At 40.9% G+C, this 16593-nt stretch overlaps 1 protein-coding gene across 1 annotated transcript; it reads right to left on the reverse strand.

Annotated features, from left to right (window-relative positions):
• Nucleotides 1–507: 507 nt before the first annotated feature.
• mmp15a (matrix metallopeptidase 15a) lies at nucleotides 508–16505 on the reverse strand. Its single transcript, XM_084733440.1, has 10 exons — nucleotides 15610–16505; nucleotides 13161–13309; nucleotides 11691–11813; nucleotides 11288–11604; nucleotides 10418–10579; nucleotides 7194–7615; nucleotides 6777–6915; nucleotides 4770–4920; nucleotides 4539–4654; nucleotides 508–3049 (listed from the first exon to the last, which is right to left on the reverse strand). Exons 1-10 carry the CDS (start codon nucleotides 15730–15732, stop codon nucleotides 2568–2570), a joined length of 2184 nt encoding a protein of 727 aa, XP_084589566.1. The 5' UTR covers nucleotides 15733–16505; the 3' UTR covers nucleotides 508–2567.
• Between the last annotated feature and the right edge of the window lie 88 nt (nucleotides 16506–16593).

The following is a 16593-nucleotide window of genomic DNA, read 5'->3' on the forward strand; positions in this document are numbered from 1 at the left end:
TACGATGGTTGTGTTAATGTTCTTCAACATTAAATTCCAGCATCGCATTTGAGTATAAGCACACATACACTGAGATATTTTTCTTTTTACCTCTTGCTTTACTATAGTCCGTCATCAGTGTGTATATATTGTGCTGAAAATAGTAAACATAAAGATTTACTTTTCAGCATTTTAAAGGCAATGATTCCCTCTTGTGGCCAAAAGAAGAACATCTCCTTGAACTTGACATTTCACAGCAAGTACAAGAACACAAAGCCAAAAACTCCATTAAGATCAGTGTTGCTTTTACCTCTGAGTTTTATTGTGAAATCCTTAACGTACTCTACAAAGGAGTGCACAGGCGTTACAGAACATGCCCTGCATGCATCAACATTGTCATAATAATCTACTGCTGTTGTTACAGAAAACCTGAAAAAACAAAATTTACAAAACTACAAATGATAAGTAGAGTAAAAAAGAAAAACATTTTTAAAAACTTTCCCTCATGCTGTTTATTGTAAAAAAAAAAAAAAAAAAATGCCCCCCAATATTCACAGAAAAAAGGCACAATGAAGCATGTGAGACAGAATATAGGCACAATGTAAAGGCACAAACCTAAAGCACATAGTAATGAATTCAGCTTGTAAATAGTGGCTTTACACAGACACAGATAGATAAATGGGAGGCTCAATGGACACATGAAGACAAAATCATTTTCTGCAGATGTTTCTGTGCATCTTTTAAACGCTTGAGCAAACTTTCCAGAAGAGTGGATACAAAAATTAATACATTTGGGAGTGACAAAATGGAGTAAATACAGCAATGAACCAAAAAAAGACAAAACGACACACAAATAAAAGAAAAAGTGGAGAGAAAGACAGAGGAGGAAGGGAGGAGGGGGGGTTGCAGAGGAAGTCATCTTCAGCTCATGAGTAAAAACAAGATTTCAAAAGGAGTGGACTTACTGTCCCCATCTAGGTCAGGAGGCACAACGCCAGCGCTGCCCCTCCCCACAAAATCCTTCCTCTCTCTTTCCTTCGCTCCTCCTTTCCCAGAAAAAACTAGAGAGGAAATGCTGGCAGAGCCCTCCCCTCTCCCCTCCTCAATTTGTGCCTCCCCCACTTTCTTTCTTTTTTTCTTCCCCTCGTCATCTCATTCTCTCTCGCTCTCATTTCCCATTTCTCTTTACTCCCTTCTACGATTTTTATACCTCCTTTTTTGCATTTTTTCCCCCAGCTCACCCCCCACTCCTCATGCCTGACACTACTAAATCAGCAACATGTGGGTTTAATGGAAACCAGATCCTTACCCATTCCTCTCCAGCCTGCAGCCTCCTCCATTGTATACTTAATTAGCCTTGACTTTCTTTAGCTTCAGAATGAAAAAAAGAAGAGGAGATACAGACAGATGGATACAGTTGCTATAGTTCTACTCTTCACAGGTCGCATTGACATGGGCAGACTTTGTAAAATACCACACTTTTCTACAATGTGAATAAACCCTCCCTCCTCCCTCCTGTATTTCATCCCAGCCCTGGCTCCAGTCATATATCAATATGTCTCCGCTGGGATTGTGTTTTTAGAGGTCCAGTCTGAACAGTTATCGTGGCTGTGATGGGAGGAGGGGAGGCTGGAGCCCGTGTGTCTGTGTGCAAAAACTCTATGTGCCTTTGTTTGGGTGAGTGGTCTCTATGTCTTGGTGTGTGTGGAAATGTGTGCACAAATGAGTGCAGTTTTTTGAGATCATGTGATGTTGGTGCATATGTGTGTGTGTGTGAGACAGGGTTAGACATAATGGGCTCGGTGGGAGACGGGTGGTCATGGACACACACAGCTGTCTGACATTCCTGTGCTGGTCGGGGGACGAGCTTCTGCTGCTAGTGTGTGTGTGTGTTTAATAAGTGCGGTTCTGCTTTGCACAAACACACACACATCTGCAGTGACGCTACGTCAGCAAAATAAAGACAACAATAAAAACAGAATCAAAAGTGCAAATTATCTGCTCTACACAAAGAAAAATGTCAGGATTGGTTGAGGCACCATAGTCAAGCACATGGAAGATGTAATGCATATTTTTGTGTATTTGTTTTCATAGGTATAAACACTCATGTTTGTGTGTATGTACAGTGTGTGCTTCTGTGTCATGTATGTGCATTATCGACTGTCTGCATTTATACTACAAATTAATCATCTATCCCTCCTCCCCTGTACAATTAGAATTGATAGAAACGGACAACCCTGTGTGACATGTGTCTTCTACAGTACACATTTGGTGGCTCACACATCTTTTTTTAATGTGGTAATGGAGTTTTTTAAGAAGAGGTACTTTTTCAGACGTTTGGAAGGCACAAAGAGAGGCAAAGGAGAAAAAGGCCAACAGGGAAATTGTAGCTCCACAGGCACTGACTTTACCACTTTTGCATTATTTCACATGAGCAATAAAAGTTCTCACAATGAATAGGGCCCAAAAACGTGACTCATCCTTAGTGCTGTGTCGAAGCTCCACTGCGCCATAAGTAAAATCTGTGGCGCCAACGATTGTACTAGACAAATGATGGATACCCGTTCTATCTCTTCTAATTCTGTGCCTCACACCCAGTCCTGCAGCGAACGTTTGCAGTGCACCAAGGCCCTCGGCGTCTCTTTGTTCTGCAGAGTCCTGAGGATGGCGTAGATTAGGATGAGGATGCACAGGATGAGCACCAGAGGAACGATCACCATGATCAGGGTCATGACCTTTGATTCATTGTCGGCCACCGTTACAACCACATTCACCTCTTTTTCCTGCTCCTCATCCTCTGTGCTGTCAGGGTTAGATGCTTGATCGTCCTCTGGGTTTGTGTCTTTGCCCCGGCCCCTGTCCGGCTCTTTGTGCTCATCTTTGCCTCGGTCTGAGGGGTTGACTGGTTTGTCTTTTGGTTCCTGCTCTGTGTCTGTGTCAGGCTTTGGGTCAGGGGCTCCCATACAGCCCATGAAATCCTTCAGGATGGAACGAGGATAGCCTTTGTCTGCTTCTGAACGTTTGTTGTCAAACCTCCAGTAACTGGTGCCTTTGTAGAAATAGGTGTAAGCTGCATGAGAGGAAGAGAGGGGACACTAAAGTTAACCACCCCATGCAACAGATTACTCTACGTAAATATACAAGAGAATATGTATGGTGTTGACATTTGATGACTAGGCTCTGACTTTGTCACTCCCCGCAAGAAAATATGAAGCCCAGCAGGGAGCGGGCTCTGACAAAGATAACTTTCAAGAAGGGGAAGACAGACGAATTAAATGCAAAAACTTAAGTATAAAAACAACAAATTGCTTTTTTATGAAGTGTTATGTGTTGGACTACTTCTCAAGCAGGAGCAGCCAGGCAACCAGCACTTCACTGCACTTAATCGCCCATAAAACAGCCATGTGTCATCTTAATCTTTGGGTTTTTTACAGTCTGATTAAATGCTATGTAATGTGAGGTACTGACAGATTTTTTTACCTTTGGGCAGAGCCAGGCTAGCTGCTTCCCTGTGTTTCCACTCTTTATGCTTAGCTAAGCTAATTGTCTCCTAGCTGTGGTTCTTTATTGACTGTACAGGTACGAGAGTAGTATCAATCTTCTCATCTAACTCTCAGAAAGAAAGTGAAAAAATGTGTATTTTCTTGAAATGATCATTTTGGTCAACTTCATTTGAAGAAAAGACACAAGTATTTGTGTAAAGAAAATTCAAAGATCAATGTAGATAAGGTAAAGGAGGTAAAGTTTGAAATCAAACCCATAAAACTGAAGTATGTGCACTGATTTTAAAACTTTTTTCATTTCATTTCTACAGACTCATCTACTTCACTTTTTGTCTTGAGGTGAATCTAAGTTCAATTTTTGTGCAAAGAAAAAGCAGACTCAGGAATGTTTCTTCAGGGACCAGTTTAGCCTCTCTCCAACATTCCAATATTTTGCACCAAATGTACTTTTTTGAGCAATAGTGAGAATAATATCAGAGTCTGGTATTATTATTTTACCCTCTGGTAACCAGACTATACATAAAATATGTTCATATAAAACATATTGCTTATAGGCACTAAGATTTGGGATGCAAGAGGAACCACATACAATCTTTTTGGTGTTCTTGGGTACATTTCTGGATGCAAATGTAGCTCTGTAGTGGGAACCAGGCTTGCAGAGACATTAGAGCAGTTAGGGCGGAGATGAGATCGGACTGATGGAGTGCATTTAGGGCAGCTCTGCCACAAATCTAATTTCCAAAAGAAGGACGGGCCAAGCCTCAAACCAGAACTCTCATTCCTCCCTTCTCATCCCCTCACCCTTCTCTCTGCTCTGCTTGCTTCAGCCTAACCAGTCTCAAATGTAATTTCTTTCCCTCCCTGTCTCCTACACACCCCGTTTCACCCCTCTAACCTCTTGTTCTTTCTCTCGCTCCACCTCTCCTCGCTCATGCTGTTCTATCCCTTTCAACGCTGTATGTACATGTTTTGGTGTCTGCTGTGATTCCCACAAACAGTGGCTCTTCCCTTTCTCTAAATAAAGGACGTATTTGCTTAATTTAAGTCATTATTTACCGCTGTCATCACTCAGGAAGGCTCCTTTGGGCGAGTCAGGGATCCTGCCCCATCTGCTGTTTGGCTTTGGGAAGTCACGGTCTGTAGTCCGGGTCTCCTCATTGTATCGCCAGTATCTGAGAGATGTGTAAAGACATGTGGACATTCACACAGTGTGATGAACCCTATGGACATTATTTTTAAATGTATTAAAATCTTGCTGCATGTATCTGTGCGCGTGATATGCTGTACCTGTCTCCAGAGAAGAAATACGTGTATCCGTTGGGCTCCCACCAGATTGCTGTGTCAATCTTGTGTGCAGGGACTCCTCGTCCATACTCATGTAGGGGCTGTGGGTATCCTGGCAGCACGTCAGCCTCCCTGAACACCCAGTATCTGTCATCTGCAGGGACAAAAGGACATGAACTTCTATAATGAGGTGGGTACACCTACAGTACAGCTGATAAAAGTATCAATACTTTTCCAATACTGTGAGTTCAAAACAATATCTGTTAGTTAGTATCAGTTAGTATCCAAAGTATCAAAGCTATAAAACATAACTTCAGCGCTCATTCAAGACCTGATTATTGTCCTGCCTAAAATTTGGCTCAGAGCATAACAAATCAGTGTGCAGCAACTTTTTCTGTAACAGCACTGTGTGCAGGTTGTTAATAAAGAAAAGAAAAAAATTATTCTAGCTTGTATGCCTAGGACGTTTCTTCCTTTTGCCATGGTATGGACAGAGGTATTGAGTCCCACTCCTTATACTTTAACCAGGTCAAGTGGTTGTGTGACTGCATACGCATGTATTGTATCAAAGTTTAAAATTCTGGTATTGTGACAACTCTAACCTATAGTACAACTCTTCTGCACAGGTAATGTTTATTACCTGGCTAAAAGAGTGGAAATAAGAGGGAACATTAATGAGGAAGAGAAGGGAGAAAAATCTGTGGTACATGGAGAGAAAGCGATGGCCAGAACATATGGCATATGTCATGGAGTTTATTCACTCCAGATGAGAAGTAGAATGGACAGGAGAGGTAGAAATGGTAGGCATAACACTTATTTTCCAAGATTTCCCTTATGTGGGAGCCAATTTCTTCTCTAACCCTAACCTTTGGGCACACTTTTCAGCCATTTTCCACCTCCACTGCCAGGGCACTGGTGCATTGCGACATACTAGACCCAAATGTAATAGCTACAGTAAGTTTGTGCACTGAGGCTTTTACTAATCGGTATACACCCTCTTTGAAACGCTGTTAAAAGTTGTGACCTGATGTTTTGTCTACTACAGTAGTTAAGTGGTTTAAGATTCATATGGCCAACATTTCTGCGGGTTTGGGTGCATATACTGTACTATCCAAGGACCTTTAGAGTAGACAAGTAGAAATCAACATGGCCAGGAATAATCTATGTATGTTAAATGACAGTAAATTTGTGATTAAGGCCTCAGAAAATCCTGGAAATGCATGACAAATCACCATAGGGCCTGGTTGTAAAAGTGAAACCTCTGCAGCTGTTAACATCTGGAGCAGTGCACTGCAGAAAAGGCTGATGCAATCCTCCTCCTCTCTCATGAGGCCTTTTGGGGCTCAGCTGGAGTGGAGTCTAACTGGGCCAGCAACAGCTGCCACACTGCACAGACCTCATTCAAGACACCCAATGAACTCAGCAACACACAGTAATAGACACAAACTCTGCAGTACACACATGGAAAGACACGGGAAATCTATTTTCTCAGCAGTCTGTCTGCAGCCATGTTGTCAGAAAGTTTTAACAGTGAATCATTTGGCTGGAGGAGTTCGCATAACTTCTAGTGTTTTGAATATTTCTGTGTGCAAGCATGTGTAAGTGTGTCTGCCAGATACAGAGAGTTATAGCTGTGTTGAATTATTACCATATCCTCATAAATCATGTTGCGCGGGGGGAAAAAAACATGCTGAGTTTGCACCATTTCCTTTCAGTCTGACCAGTTCAAATCAAAGCACAGATCAGATTTGTGTTTGACTCCACCATTTTGGGTTTATAGAACACACTCTTAAACAGCTCCACGCTGGCTCCTGCTTTACAAAGGGAAAAGTAGCTGAGAAAGATTGCGGAAACTCACCAGGCGCTTGTTGTGCCCTTAAGCAAGGCGCCTAAACTGTAAACAAGCTTGGTAGATTCTTCCAAGAAGGTTTTGACGTAACACATTGCGCAGCCTGCTTTGCATGTGGGCGCTGTGTTAGCAAAGACAAAAACAGCCGTGACATACTGTACCTTTAAAGAAGACAAATTTGCCATCATGGCGCTCATAGGCTGCGTCAATGTCACTTGGCAGGCCAATCCAGAAGACAGATATTGGCATGGGATAGTTATCCAAGACCCGGTTCCTCCGCACACGCCAGAACCAGCGACCCTGCACAAGCACAAAAAAAATGTTTATTTTTCATCAGAATTGTTCAGTATGTATCGTTCATTTCTCCTTGCATGACGTGATTGTTTTTTTTTCTGAGCAGGGTTGTCTTAGTTCATTCATTTCTACGTGTCCTTTCCTACGTGGGTCTGTGGTTGTAAAAACACCCATGACTGGAGACACTGCTCCACAACATGTGGAGTTTACAGATGTCCAAACAAAGCAGACCCCTTGAATCAAACACTGCACTGCAAGAAGATCAATAATTCAAGACTTCTCACCTTGAAAACAAACATTTCGCCCCTGAGCATGGTCACTGTGTCAAAGTCCCCGTCACAGATATCGGGTGCATGGCTGTCAGGCAGCTTGGGAGGTCGGGGAGGAGCAGGGGGCTGAGGGGGAGGCGGAGGGGGAGGAACATCTTTTCTAATGTGTGGGGTGACAGGTTCCGGTTCAGGCTGGGATTCAGTGGGGGCGGAGGTGGGAAGGACGGGAGGGGAGGTAGGGCTGGGGCTCGGTTCGGGCCGGAATGGGGGATCCGGGCTGCCGTCGGTTGGGTTGGGCGATTCGGGTGGGGGGTCAGTGGGGGAGGCAGAGGTCGGTTCATCTTCAGGAGGTGAAGGGGGGGTGGGAGAGTCATTGCTGGCTTCATCGTCAGGGGCGGGAGTTGAAACTGGAGGAGCCTCAGCGACAAGAGGGGGACCTAAAAACAAAAAGATGGAGAGCTTGGCCTTAGAATGAGAAAGACAAACTACTTTTCCCTCTCATATTTTTCACCAAAAACAGCCTCCATCTGACATGAAATAAATTCCTCCAGCCTGTGTGTGAGTGTTCTTATATACTCTCCTCCCTTCCCCTCATAATATCTTCTCTAATTCTCCCTCACACAAAGAAAATGTAATTTTCCATTTTGTGCTCATTTGATTGACTGCGACTGCACTGCAGCTCTTTGGAAAAATCTTCCCTGCTGGTTGCTAAGAGGAGAAAACACAGAGATACAGTCATTATGTAATGTGTATAGACAGCTGATGGGCTTTAAGACGTATTCAGTTACACTGAGCCAAATATATAGTTAGGAATATATGAAAGCTGATGTTGGCCAGTGACTCAGCTGTCAGTATGCAGAGAAACTCAGCATCTGCAGCATTTTAACCTGCAATAAAGTATATAGACAGACAGCGAAGGTAAACAAGTGTCCTAGTCTCTGATTTTCTTTCCATATCTCAGAACAGTATTAGAGGAAACAAACAGTATTCTTTAATGTATGCATTTTATCAGTTATGAGACACTTTCCCAAATCTGTGTTTGGTTCTGTGTCTTACTTTCCCTTCACACATAATGGACTCCCTTGAGTTTACAGAATACTGCATGTACTGTACTGTCTAGTTGGCTATTTTCATCAGAGGACAAAAAGGGACTGTTACTAGCTGCCCAGAGGGAGATTGTGTCTCTGAAGGGGATACCCTTTCAGAATTAAAGTCTCTGTATACTGGCAGGCAGTGCTGCTGATGTTATGTAAATGCAGTCCCAGTTTAAAGGTACATGTCAATTGCAGGCAGCAGAGCAAGCTGTAAACACAACGTTGACATATTATCACCTTATAAAGTCTTAATGGCAAACATGTTAGCAAATAGTTGTCTTTGCAGTACACCACCAGACATGGAGCAACATCAGCATTCATTTGGAGCCACTTAATGAATGCAAGTCCAATATTCACTCTCTTTATAGCTCTCTTTTGGTCTCCACAAACTCCTGAGGGAAAATTAAGCCTCTTAAGCTCTTAGCCACTAACATTGGTGCTCTGGATACAGGATTATGTCCTTTTAAATCTTTCTTTTTGGGAAACGTTTCATGTTACAGATGAAAACAAAAACCTATAATAATATCATTGTATTTGAATATCAAGTATTTTAACACTTAGAATTAGTAAAATAAATAATACAATTCTAACAAAATAAAATAAATAGTTATGTGATAAGTCAAACTGATCTAGGAGGCAGAAAACTGTCAACCTCTTGCATAAAGCCTCTACAAAGAAAACCCACACGTTTATTCCTACCAACAAAGTTTATGCAGTGTTATTCTCTATTTTAACTCCTCAAGTCCCTTTTCACATCCAATCAGAGCTTTTCTCTAGAACAATCCTTTAGATCTGGTTAATAAAAGAAACTACTATATAATTCCAGTCAAAACATTTACCTTAAAGTATTTACAACAGAAAATCTACCAGATTTCTCACATGTAATTTGCCAAAACTGTAGTACATTCTGGTGCACTCTGATGTCTAGTGTAGGCGTACCAATAGGTCAGAATTGTGTGGGTATGGAAAGATTCTGGGTTTGTCTGGCAAACTAAAACCATAGACAACATTCCCAAACTGAATCAGACTTTTTATAATCTGTTACATGATACCAGAGACAAAGGACCAGGACAAAACAATGGACTTTGCTGTCAATTGGAAATGCATAAAAAAAAAAGGACAAGACGAAATCTTGTGTTTGCCTGAGACAAAATTAATCATAAATCACTCAGTGTAAATTAGGTCTATAATGAATCTACATCTGCAGTTTCAGAAGCAAATGAGTGTGCTGTCCTGTAATTACAGCTCTTATTGCAGGGGCACAGTAGAAACACATTAACACATACATACACACACTTTAATACACACACACACACACACACACACACACACACAATTAACAAAGGCATCCATTCACACGTGGAAAGCATGAGTACTTCATAATGGCATGCATGATATGCTGTTTTATTGTGTGGTTCACTGCGAGTGTGTCTGTGCACATTTGCACGAAGCTTCTTTACGACACTTCTTGTCTTCTTATGACGAGGGTCCAGATGTGATGCGAGTGTGGTATGACCTAAATTTACAGCTGACATTCTGCACTTCAACCTCACAGTGATTTCAGAGCCAAAGCGGTCTGAGCATGAAGCCAAAACATGCTTAGCTAGCATTTGTTCAAAATAAATAAATGTCAAAACTATTATCGGTAAAGTTTGCAAAAATATTACACAGACAAAGATATTTTTTAAATAGCGTAAGAAGACATAGTTCATATCATATGGTTTTACATCATGGCATTTTCAGAACATCTCTTTTTGTGTACACAGAACTCTAACAGGTCTCTTTGAGGTCTGCAGATAATGAGATCTGTGCACCATCTGATTAGTAGAATATTCGTGTTAAAAGCCTCTGGACCTCAAGTCATTAAGTCCAAATTCTGCTGGCGGTGACTTTAAATTACTGCATTGTTGAAGACATCAGTACAGACAGGAATTTAAACAGTGTAGGTGTTTTAGCTACCAATACTTTTTTTGATACCAATTATATAAAATCCCATTAATAACAAAAAATAATCTGCCTAATATGAACACTGCGCTGATGAGAAATTTTTCAGTTCTCAGTAGGATTGAAGCAATTCAGCTGGTGCCATAAAAGTATCGAGGTGCTGTACCTAGCCCTCTTATCAGGACGGTATATGCTTCTTACCGTATATGTACTGTATTCCTTTGATGTCATCTTCATGTAGTGTGAAGTTGTGTGTGTAAACCCACTGGTAAAATGGAGCCATTGTGGCACTGGGGTTGTCTGAGTGTTCCAGACCCAATGCATGGCCGAGCTCATGCACCGCAACCAGGAAGAGGTCGACACCTGCAAGACAAACAGTGACACACATACAGTAAATGAACTTAGATAAATTTGAGTAAAATAACAATGAAATAGATCTTAATTTGAGTAACTGCACACTAAACAAAGAAATTGTAAACAGAGTTGTGTTGTGCTTGTCGTGCTGAAATAAATAATCATTTATCTGATGCATTGCTAACTGAAAACCACTTAAAGGCTTCTGTGCAACTACAGTAGCAGCCTCAATGGCCTTCTTGTCAAGACAAAGTTCATTAACAACTGTTGAAGAAGTAGTCTCTTATCTAAAAATAAACATAAGTCTTCACACAACCAGCTCTCAATACAAAACCACATAAACTCCACTGAATCATATAGTATTAATCCATGAATATTTGTAGTCAATGTGATGCTCTCTGATAATGTTGCTGTATAACTTACAACATTTCTGAAACACACAATATGAGCTGTTCCAAATCTTGACAACACTACAAAGATGGTGATCACTTGGCCCAAGTTGAGGAAAACATTTCAATGAAATCAAGCCAATTAATTATTCGAACGAGCTAATCAACTGTTTAGACTCACTTAGCACGGCATCACAGCAAGTTAGAAAAAAATCTCATTTGTAGTCCCTGACATTGATATGTACCTGGAGAACCTTTCAGGAGACAGATAACAGCTAAAAGTCACAGATTCTATTCCAACACGATGAAGAAAAATCAGCCCACAAACCTTCTGGATTTTGGTGGTCCAGAGTCCAAGGCTCATCAGCATCAAAGTGTGTATCCCCACCTATTCCTGGTCCGGGGTAGAAGGCGTGGGCCAGCGACCCACCCTCACCATCAAATAATGACATATCACCATGGAAACCAGAGGCAAACAACACCAGGATGTCAGCGAGCTCTGCCTTGCTGCTGTTGATATTGATTTCAGCAGGTAACTCCTTAAAGGTGAGCGGTGTGACCCGTCTCCACACATCAAAGGCCTTACGGATTGCATCAAACGTCCGCTCCTCGCCCAGCGAGGACGGGATTTGCTGCTTCATTATACTGAAACCAGAAAGGAAAGAATATTAGACATGGTATGTTACACATTCTGCTTTATTGTCTTATTTTCACATTTCAGTGCTGTAAACCTGTAAGTGATGTGGTCTTTGTCCCACAGCTGTCCAGTGAGAGCAAAGCGTCTCTTCCTTGCGCCACCATCCACTTCATCTGCTTTTCGGTCAGGGAGGCCACAGCGAGGCCGACGCATGGCCCTACATAGCCAAACACACAGACACACACACACATACATATGGCACATTATAAACTTTTGCCATAAAAAGTAGATGCAGAATTTCCTCACTACTGTTACTACTGTTTTTTTGACTCCTCACAAATCTGGAAGGCTGATGTTTATCAGTGCTGCATGCTGTACTTAAAGGGTGACTCCATCTGCATTCTTTTTGGATATTTCAATTAGAAACTCCCACTCAACACTAAACGAAAAGGAGCACCGTAGTTTAAAGCACTGATTCCTTCCCTTCCCAGGTTTACATGTAGCAACATCTTCATGTATAAACCTGTATCAAATCATGGTGAAAATTATTTTCGGAGGGCTTGAGAAAACAGCATTCTGATACTAAAACATACATATTTCAAACAAAATTTTAATGATCAGCTTTGATTTCATTAGGAACACTACTGGGAGGCTACAGAATGATATTTTAAAAAAAACTACACATAATTGAAAAAAACAAACAAACAAAAAAACCCCACTCCTGTTCAGGACTAAATATTCATGTTCAAGGTATAATCTGACATTTGGGGGAATTCACACACATAAGACTGATACCATTCTCATATCTGTACTGTAAATATGAGGCTACAGCAAGTAGTATTTTGTTGTCTTGGTAGTTTTAGTCTTAGTCTTAATGCTAAGCTAAGCTAACCGGCTGCTGTTGTTGTAACTTTATTGTTGACAGACAGAGTTAGCATACGAGTGGGACCAATCTTCTCTTCTGCAATAACTCTCAGAAAGACAGTGCAATCCCAAACTGTCAAACTATTTCTGTAAGACTGCAACTCTCAAATGGACCTTACATACAGAGTACTCTGTGAGAAGAAAGGCTTAAAACAATGAATCAAGGTCACAGTTGAATGTGAGGATATGACACAATAGCCTGACTAGCCTCATTAGTTAAGATGTGATATAAGCAAAATGAAGCTGTAATTCAAACCGTATCACCATGAAAAAAAAAGTTGGCACCGTTTCAGCAGCCACTGGTAATATTATTATGTGATGGGGAAACTCCAGTCCTCTGATACAAATTGCTTCAATATGCTTGGTTACTGTGGTTTGTAGCCCTGAATTCTCAAATGACAAACTGAATTTGTGACCATTTATCATTGCATCTATACTATAAAATGCAATGCAAATGAGAAACTTTTAAAGACTTGCAAATAAACAAAGAAACAAAAAAATCCTGCATGTTTTGAAACATCCCACAAGATCCCTGGATTCAGTTTGTGGTCAGTGAACACTAAGGTAAGTAATGTTGTACATGTTTGAGACAAACATCCTGCAGAATAAAACCACCAATAAAGAACAATATGGAGCTTACGCGACAGTTGCAGGGTCCATCTCTCCAGTCACTTCAAGACCATAGACACGCTGCATGTCGCTGATGGCTTTGGACAGAATCTGAGCCGACTGCATGGTGGACATCTGTCTGCTGGCCTGAGACAGGTAGCCAAACTTACGAAGCCACGCCTGTTGAGAAGAAAGCGACAAGGCAGTTGGTCTAGCTTTGAAATAGCGAACACGTGTGTCTGTTTGTGCATGTGATGCATGGTGTGTATACAGTTTGTATGTGACAGCTACGACTGGAAGTAAGGCACTGTTATAATAATCCAGGAACAAGCCACTGTCTAATGAGTGGAGAGAGCATCTGAGGAGTTAAAAGAGAAAGTAGAGATAGAAACCAGATGGCTTCCATTAACATTACGACATTCCTGCTCTCTCATTCCTGCGCCTTCTCCTCACTGACAGCCAAGATGAGGAGAGGAAGAACTGCAAACAGGAACACTAAAAGGACAATTATTAAACTGTATATCACTCCTGTAGTACACAAGATAAACACACAATGTCATATGTGTGTACTTCAAATGATGGTAAAAGACCATCTGGCTGACGGTCCACTGACACATACTGAATTTTCCCTTTTTGTTTCATGTTTGCTGACAGTGAAATTGAGCGTGTGGAGCCACGTAGCCTGGCAAACAGGATGATGGATCCTGGGGGGAAAAAACCTCAGTCAAGAAGTTCTGCCCTTTAAAAAGCCTCAACAGCAAAGCTCAAAAACAACACTGCAGGCCCCCTCTCACACAGCTGGAGCATGGGGCTTAAACCTTCATGCATGTACAGTATGAACACAAGCCAGGGGCAAAACACACACATGCAACACATAAAACTCATCATGAGTGCACACACTCAAGAGAAAAGAAATACTTGGAGATCATTTCTGCTTAGCATGACAAGTCTCGACCTATGTAATACTGAGTAATGAGTGGGCTTATCCACATCAGACATATCACCTGAGGAACATGAAAGAAGAAAAACAAAATCTCATATACAGTAGAGTTTACAGGACATTATGGATAATCAGATTATCATATAGACTATATCATGATATGACAAATATGCCAAAAATGTAATGTGATTATGTACTAAAATAAACAAGGCTCTTAAATTGATAGCCTTAAATTTTCTGTTACAGAGTAAAGGTTTGTATGACGTGCAGACACACATAACACACTATAATGTAGCTGTAAGCAGACAGTGATATTTTCAGTGTTTATTAATGCATTTGCAATCAACTATCACCTCCATCCTTCTGTTAACTGGTGTAATGAATGATTGATATGTTATAAAGCATTAAGAAACTGTTTATACACACATACTAATATTCACAGGCTGCTTTAAAACTGTTTCCTGTGTCCAAAACTCACAAAGACACATTGAGCTTCACGCCTCAAATGTAATGATGAAAATAGCAGCTTTACTTCAGCTCAAGGTCAACTTACTAGATTTCTTCTTGCTCAGTTATGAGAGTGAAGAACAAGTATGTTTGATATAAACTATAAGGAAATATTTTATATGATTTTAACTGTTACATTGTACTGATGACCACTCAGTATTAGGTAAAAGGGTAAGACGATATCGATATATTTGAATATGATGATATTATGTTTTGTAATACTGTAGTGAGTCTCAAAACACAGTATCATTATACTGTGACAAACACAAAGATTTGTGGCAGTGGTTCATTTTGTGCCGTGTTTAAACCTTCACCTTGCTTACAGTATCGCAATATATTAGAATAATTGAACAGTAAACTCTATTGTGTTGTATTGTGCTCCATTCATCATCTTTTTATACCCCAGTTATGGACATTTCAGAAGAGAAGTTACAAATTACAAATGCATTCATAAGCACTTGAAATGTCTCTATAGCTGCTTACAACTCATTATGGTGCATTATGAACTATTTAGTCATTGTTTATGTTCTGCTAATAAATCCTGAAATAAAGTGTCTTAAGTGTGAATTTGTGAAATTTAATGTGATCTGATCATATCCAACAAAATTCAATGAAGAACAGAAAATCATACATTTGATAGATACACTGATAGATACACTGATAGATAGACAGACAGACAGACAGACAGATAGAGAGACACATAGACAGATAGACATGCATTCTTTCAATGTGGGCACCACATGTGCACTGTTGTTATTTGGAAAAAGGTCAGAAGGTCACATGACATCTCTGCAGCACAACAAGTCATCTGATGCTTTGATGTTTCAGCAGAACAAACATGAGGGTCATAACTCATAGTCTGTTTATAAAGAGCTATGATGCTACAATAAACTGCATAGGGGATGTCATCAGATTACTAGCATTATTATAGCAATCAGATTATAGCAATATTATGACAACTGTAAATTCATTATGTATTTACAAGTAGAATGTCCACTGTAGTTTGGGAACCTGCTCAGTACTTTGACTGTACCTCAGCACTGAAGCCTTCTTCCTCTGGGACATCTACGACCGCGCTGCACAGGATCAGGGACAATAAGGACGACAAAGTGATGATGATCATAGTCCAGAGTTGTTTGGATGCAATCTTCTCCATGATGCTTTAATTGTTGTGGAGTGGTGAAGATGACAGAAAATAGCCAAACAAGTTCCTCCGGCAGGCAGGAGTACAACACAAAGCGCTGTGGGATTTAATGTCTTTTCTTCCTCTTACATTTAATCACAAACCTCCGCAACAAGTGAGCTATCTGCTCATTGTTGGAGGTGGCGCATCAAAAAACCCCGAAAAACAGCAACAAAGTGAATTACGCAAATAAAGGTGCATTTACAAACCCTCGGAAAAAAATGAATCAAGATGAGACTAATCCATTTTCCGTGGCAGTCCGATCTGACCGGGGAAAGAAGCCGCATGGCCCATCCAAGTGTTCAATACAGCAGCTTCTTTCATGCATACAGCTAACACTGTAGCCACCGGGCAAATGAACTAGACCTTGCCCCTTCCCGACGACCACAATGGCTGATCAACAGCTGGCAGCTCAGTAACAAGTCCTGCAACAAGTTTCCTTCCACTTTCTTTCAAGAGTCCGGGACCAGCAATTAGCACACGAGAAGTATCCCTTAAGTTGCAGTTTCTTAACTTGCTGCAAAATATTGTACACGAAAACAAGCTTCAAAACTCAAAGTGCAAGGATATCAGATTTCACCCGCAGTGGTTTTGCACCAATGGACCTCTTCGGCTTCACACGGCAGGGAAACGCGTTGAGCAAATATTTGTTAAAGCGGCATCAAACTGCTGTGAATCTGATAAAAGATTTCTAATGATTTCTTATGAAGAGAGGGCCCTCCTCCCTCCTGATACACCAGACCACACAGGGCCGAAGGAAGCAGTGCTCAGTGCGCCATCTGCTGCTATAAATACTCTATATACTATAGCTGCAATTCTGCATCCCACATAAAA

Source organism: Lutjanus erythropterus, chromosome 13, assembly GCF_056507025.1.
Source record: "Lutjanus erythropterus isolate fLutEry1 chromosome 13, fLutEry1.hap2, whole genome shotgun sequence".
NCBI lineage: Eukaryota > Metazoa > Chordata > Actinopteri > Lutjaniformes > Lutjanidae > Lutjanus > Lutjanus erythropterus.